The sequence below is a fragment of the Adiantum capillus-veneris genome, chromosome 8 (genome assembly GCF_014529385.1).
Source record: "Adiantum capillus-veneris isolate H3 chromosome 8, ASM1452938v2, whole genome shotgun sequence".
Taxonomy (NCBI): Eukaryota; Viridiplantae; Streptophyta; class Polypodiopsida; order Polypodiales; family Pteridaceae; genus Adiantum; species Adiantum capillus-veneris.
In genome coordinates, this window is record NC_140938.1 from 93,914,186 (window position 1) to 93,920,185 (window position 6,000).

The 6,000-nt window shown below is 40.4% G+C and overlaps 1 protein-coding gene across 2 annotated transcripts in view; it reads right to left on the minus strand.

Moving 5' to 3' along the window:
* Positions 1–4,341, minus strand: part of LOC147452570 (GATA transcription factor 27-like) — a 68,819-nt gene extending 64,478 nt beyond the window's left edge. The window contains exons 1-2 of one of the 2 annotated variants that reach the window (XM_086518206.1): positions 3,916–4,341; positions 3,724–3,799 (exon numbers count right to left, since the gene is read on the minus strand). In XM_086518206.1, coding sequence (XP_086374332.1) covers positions 3,724–3,763 — 40 coding nt within the window. In that variant the 5' untranslated portion in view covers positions 3,764–3,799; positions 3,916–4,341. Of the gene's footprint in view, positions 1–3,723; positions 3,800–3,908 lie in introns of both variants that reach the window. The other variant, XM_086518207.1, reaches the window with a different exon arrangement.
* Between the last annotated feature and the right edge of the window lie 1,659 nt (positions 4,342–6,000).

The window sequence follows — 6,000 nt, forward strand, 5'->3', positions numbered from 1 at the left end:
TTCATAGGACCTGCATGTCCCAACGAATCCATTAGATTAGGTTTTCCAGCTTTGGAACCCTCTTGCATAAATGGTTTGTATACCCGTTTTGACAAATGCTATTACACTACGGTGGACATCTGGCATGACGAGCATGGAGTTCTAGGTTAGAGGAATCCAACGAGCCATTCCGCATGTCAATCGGATTCCCAAGTGGCAATTGGCAACCCTTTGGTTGTATACTCCTCCCTCTCTTGGAACGGCTAGGCTAGCCTACCATTGCGTGTAGGATCGTGCGCCTTCCGCGTCGGAAAATAGCAACCAATAGTATACCCGGTGTTGCATGCGAGGTGCGACGAGGGGGTAGATAGTCTCTCGAAGATTAGTCTACGAATCCTTGCATGGTCAAGACTCGTAGCTGTATGGAGACCTCCAACAATGAAGAAGGCGAGCAAGTCCCATCTATGGATCCTCCCGTGAGCCCTCCCCCTACCCCTCCCTCTTTGCCACCAAGCCCCATGGATGCTATGATGCGCATGATGATGGAGATGATGATGCAACAAGACAAAGCTCGACGACAAGAGCGTTTGGAAGCCGAGGAGGCAAGTCAATTATAGCGTGCGGAAGCGGCGAAGCGAGAGGAACGTCGATTCGCGACCGAAGCCGAGACTCGTGGACGAGAGCGCGAGGCAGACGCCAAGGCCCGTGGACGGGAGCATGAGGCTGAAGTCAAGGCGCGTAGGCAAGAAAGGCAACCATGCGTGACCTCATCACCACGAGAAGTTACCCCTAGGGTCTCTTATATATGGAATTAAAGCTAGGTCAGTCAATGCCACTAAAAACCTACAATTTCTTAAAATCTCACTTATTAATGAGTTAATAAACTTACTTATAAGAGGTGTTGCTGATGTAGATAAATACCTAGCTAGGTATTGATGCAACTATATGGGAACACTTCCCAATGACTACACCTGGTAGACACTGGCTGTGCTCATGTGCAATCAAAGGATATGCAACTACTCTAAAGTGCCTCCACATGCACGTCCTACATACAAGCTCACAAGGGTGCCAGAACACTTCCTAGGTTGTCAGAAACCCTAGAAGTAGGAGTTAGCTTGTCCACATGCACATAGGGTTAGATGTGCACGTGACAATATCGAGTTTAGATGATGAAAGTCTTTTACGTGGTTAAGACAGACCAACCTTGAGGTCTAGGCATTTCCCAATGATCAACTATGACATCCCTACTCATGTCGTCATTACCCAAGAGTAGGTGCAGGTTTGTATAGAGGTCATTCATGCTTTGAACGTACTCTGTAATTATACACCAACGAGCTGAGTTTCTATCACCCTCCGGAGGTGATGGGCATACTCAGCCATGATAAAGGCTAGCATTTTTCAAGCTAGAGCAGGAATACTAGAAGCGCTAGAGATAAAGGCTAGGATTAACAAAAACAAGGTCTAGCTTTTCTTCGCAAAAACTTATTCATTTAATCTCAATAAGTGCAATGATAGAGGAGGCCAAAACGTTAAGAGCTTTTTCTCAAAAAAATGCTCAAATCAACAAGTTCAACGATAGTGGATGACCTGTTTCTACCAAGCAACGAATATAACTTTATTATAGCTACAACCTTCATTGCATTACCTTCGCTGATGAGGGCAGTAAAAAGACACAGAAAAAGACATTTGACAATATAACTCCAGGTATTGTGCTTACTTATTTTAGAGTTGCCAAAGGAGATTAGCAAAATCAAAGCATTTTAACAACATGATTTTGAAGATAAAGTCAATCTCTCACATTTGCACAAATTGATTTCCTTACGTTGTGACACTCTCATCATATCTAATATTTGACAATAAACTCAATTCCTACTTTACGATGGTAAGTTATCTACAGGTACACCTTGAAAGGGCTTGTTTACACAGTTTCTCTTCATCCCTAGGTTTATTTTGTCTTTGTACTTTGGACAAGCGTGTAGTTTCAAGTTCCTTACCCATAAACCAAAATAGAGGTTACAGTTAGACATATCATGAATACAAACCATCATACACTAGGTACCTTTCTATAATCGTAAGTTTTTTGCATAAGAAAATTATATTAGAGGGGAAGAACCAATCAAAGAAGGCTTGTCATTCCACAACAGCTAGTTCTAGCATCATACGGGAATAATACACAAAGGGAAGGAACAATCAAAGAGGCTTGTCCTTTTCATTGAACCCTTCCCATGTGAAAGCGGCATAAAATGCCGTTCCCAATAAAACCCTCTAAATCCAATGCGTGCTTTCTATTTAAGCGGGTAATACGTTTGCTCGTCATCGCAACACAAAAGCAAACTTGCAAAAGAGACCAATTTTTCAACAGCCATCTCTATGGCATTAACCATTCCATAAACCGTTCTCCTTTTTCTTCTTCCTAAGATGTCAACTAGAATACTAGTCGCTTACAATTCAAGGACAAAGTTGTCACAGGAGGCAATCTCCTCTAGTAATGTCTTAATCATGCTACTTCTCTTCTTCCCCACTAGCCACTTGTATTTCGCTATAGTCATGCAAATAAAGTTAGGTCCTTTTAATACTCACCAACAAAGCCTCTTTTTATATTGAATAGTCACACAAACATATATGACTCAAAGCTCATCTAAGGAAGAAATTGTAGACAATAGGTAGCACTCAGAAATATCAAAGATATTTCCCATGTAAATAGGCTCTTCTAAAAACCTCCTTTGCAAATTAGATACTTCAATATGATACGACAACCTCCAAGAAAACTTACTTCAAGACTGCTACTAAAACAAAGGGACAAAGCATTCCAACCCTCTCACTTAAAAACAATGCTCGATGAAGCAAAATCATTGATCTTTTTGAAGGAATGATTGAATTGTGAATGTGTTAATCCATGGAGAGTTTTGTTGCTTTCAAATGTTAAGTTGATGGTCCTCATGATAGTCGACATCAAAATTTATCTTTTACAAAGTCAAAAATAATGTTGGGCAAGGCATGCTTCACTCTGTTTAGAAAAACATTAGGCATACAGGCATATAATAAGCAGAAAACCGTTATGGTTTACCATGCTATCAGTTCATGAACAATTGCATAGCACAGCAATTTCAGCTTGAGGATAAAAAAACCCCGTCTTTCTTTAACATCTATACAAGGATCCATGCAGGCATGCCCTACCAAAAACAGCGAATTGTAAACTGGCCCAACAGTTCAAATCTGATCCATCCTTTGAACAACGATTTTAACAACTGATCGCAAGATATCCCCAAATCTCACAACTGGGGAAAGGCTAGGAAACTGAGCGTAGCACTGGAATCAAAGCCAAGACATCCCATGCTAAGACTTGAAGGAACTGTAACTAGGCTACATGGTTTCCTGTTTGGCACTATCATAACAATTAAGGAATTGCTGTGATAATCTTTAAAGCATGGGGCATGATTGCAAAAATTTGCACGCTCATAATCTAGAAACGTAGAGCCCACAACTAATGATTATGACATGTGCACATTGTAGGCATTGCAGACAATGTGCACATGCATCCATACCAAATTACTGCACATGTCAATGAATGTCCCCATACATACACAACCTTGTCAACAGGCACAAGCATGAAGTAGGAAACACTAGGCACCTGTGACTTATAGCAAAGCATGCTTCTATAGCATGTGATCATCTCAGCGAGGCACAAACTGGGTGTAACTATCATAAGCATAAAGAATTCATGTTAATTTATTTCAAGCTTACTCGCAATTCCGCAATGACAGCATGGACCCTGCTTTCCCATTAGCTTCTTTCTGCAAAAACAAAGGCTTCCGAGGCTCTGTATGACAAGCATAACCAAAGGACCCAATGAGATTTGATCACCATAAAGCAAACATGAAAAGGTTGAAGAAAAGTTTAAACAAATATGAAAGGAAAAGTAGTATAACCTGGTACCTCTTATTTCTTATTTCCTGTAAAAACAAACGGTATATATACAAAATAAAGGTGGGGAGGAGCACAATGGTAAATTAATTGTGAAAATTCTTGCTTTTTTTCCAAATTTTCATGGCAATAAAGAGCAAAAGTCCAAACAACAAAAGAACGCAAGCAATCTATGGGACAAGAAGCTGCAAATTAGGGTTTCTTGAAGAGCTGCAGAAGATGAAGCAAATATAGTTTCATGAGCTGGGCATGTTAGGGTTTGAAAAGCAAAGTCTCTTCATGCACACACGCAGAGGCAAGCTCTCTCTCTCTCTCTCTCTCACACACACACACACACAGACTCACACGCACAGAGCACAAGCGAGAGAAGAAAAAGAAGGTCACAACAAAGATGCCATGGAGAGCTTAAAAAGGAACAAAAGGAGTAAAGCTGGGTGGGAAAAGAGAGAGAGATTTGGACATAAGGAGAAAAAACATAGTTTTAATAATAGCTGACCCAATCTATCTAAATTTTGTGCTAAATAGTGGTAGATCTTACTATCACTTGTCTAGCTTATTTACTTGGTAAGCCTAATGAGGTTTTTCACTTTTGAGAGATATGGAGTGAGCCAATTGGCCCAAACTCAACCCATGGATGCTTAAAATCTAGGTCGTAGAAGCATGAGGTTATTATTAAAAGCGTTGCACACAAAAGCCTTTCTTATTGTCGCCTTTCAAACCGATGAGTCTGCTCAACAATGCTGCCAAGGAGCTCGAGACCTTTAGATCATGGGCAGTGGGCTTGCATAAACAGCGGCGATGTCCATGGCAACATGGTGGAAGGATTGGGCAAGGCTAGCAACCAACTTACTAGCTCTGATAACATTGGGATTGGTAGTGCTCAAACTCTCTTTTTGGCATCATGCATAGTACTCCACCTCAATGGAAGTCCTTACATGCCAAGATGAGGGTTTGGAGAGTTTGGAGGACTTGCTAAAGTCCTTGCATATGATCATGCTAGGGGTGAGAGTTTGAAAACTTCCTAATGACTAGATATCATTATACTTGTCACCCATCATCGTTTATGCCATACAATGACTTCGATTTAATACCTTAGGCTGTATGGAGGACTTTCTAAAGTCCTTGCATATGATCATGCCAGGGGTGAGAGTTTGGAGAACTTCCTAATCATTACACTTGCTACCCATCATCATTTATGCCATACAATGACTTAGTATACATTAGGTTGTAAGTTATGTGAACAATCTCTTTCTTCTATATGCCTTAAAAGCCAATATCCATGCATCACACAATGGATGGATAGCATTGTCACATGAAATGAGTCTTTGCCAATGTTTTGTACACGTCAGGTATAATTTGTATGTGCAATCACTGTCAATATTTTTATGCTTTCAGTTTGGTATCCTACTCAACAAGGTCAATAAGTGACGACAATCGACAAGTAAATGACACCAAGAAATGCTACGAATTCTAGCACCAAACATGTCAATTCAAGCAAGTTAGTAAGCAAGCTATAGTTTACAATTTTAAAATAATCTTGCAAAAGTTTTTACCATGCCAACTTGACAAGAAAATGGTGCTTCGGTCAAGTAGAGATTGGTAGTAGGATGAAATTTAATAGCTAAGCTTCCTAAGCTATCTATTTCAAGATTGGGCAAATTAAGGATTCTCAATAAGATGTACACCTCGGCAAGGCCGATTGTCTATGCAAGCTTGACAAGGTTGATTCTCTTTTGCTTTGACATTTGTGTGTCAACACTAGCACCTGTTAGCTATGAGCACTCATGTTGCATTCTATCTCATCTTTTCAATGAACTTATGCAAACCAAGGCTTCACTTTAAGGCATATTGCATGTAAGCTTCCAAAGTTTGGAATATGCTATTAGCATACGAATTTGGGGACTCTTGGCAACATGTCAACCAGATCTTTTTTTCTTCTTGGAGGTCGATATGAGCCAACCCATGATGGCATGCAAGGTACATCCGATATCACTAAGTTTCTCAGTATACATGGCTAGGAGGCAGATTCAAGCAAAGGCAACTGCTCTCAAAGGAGCGACAAGGTTAGCCAATTTCAAGTTCTACTTGTTTTTCTGC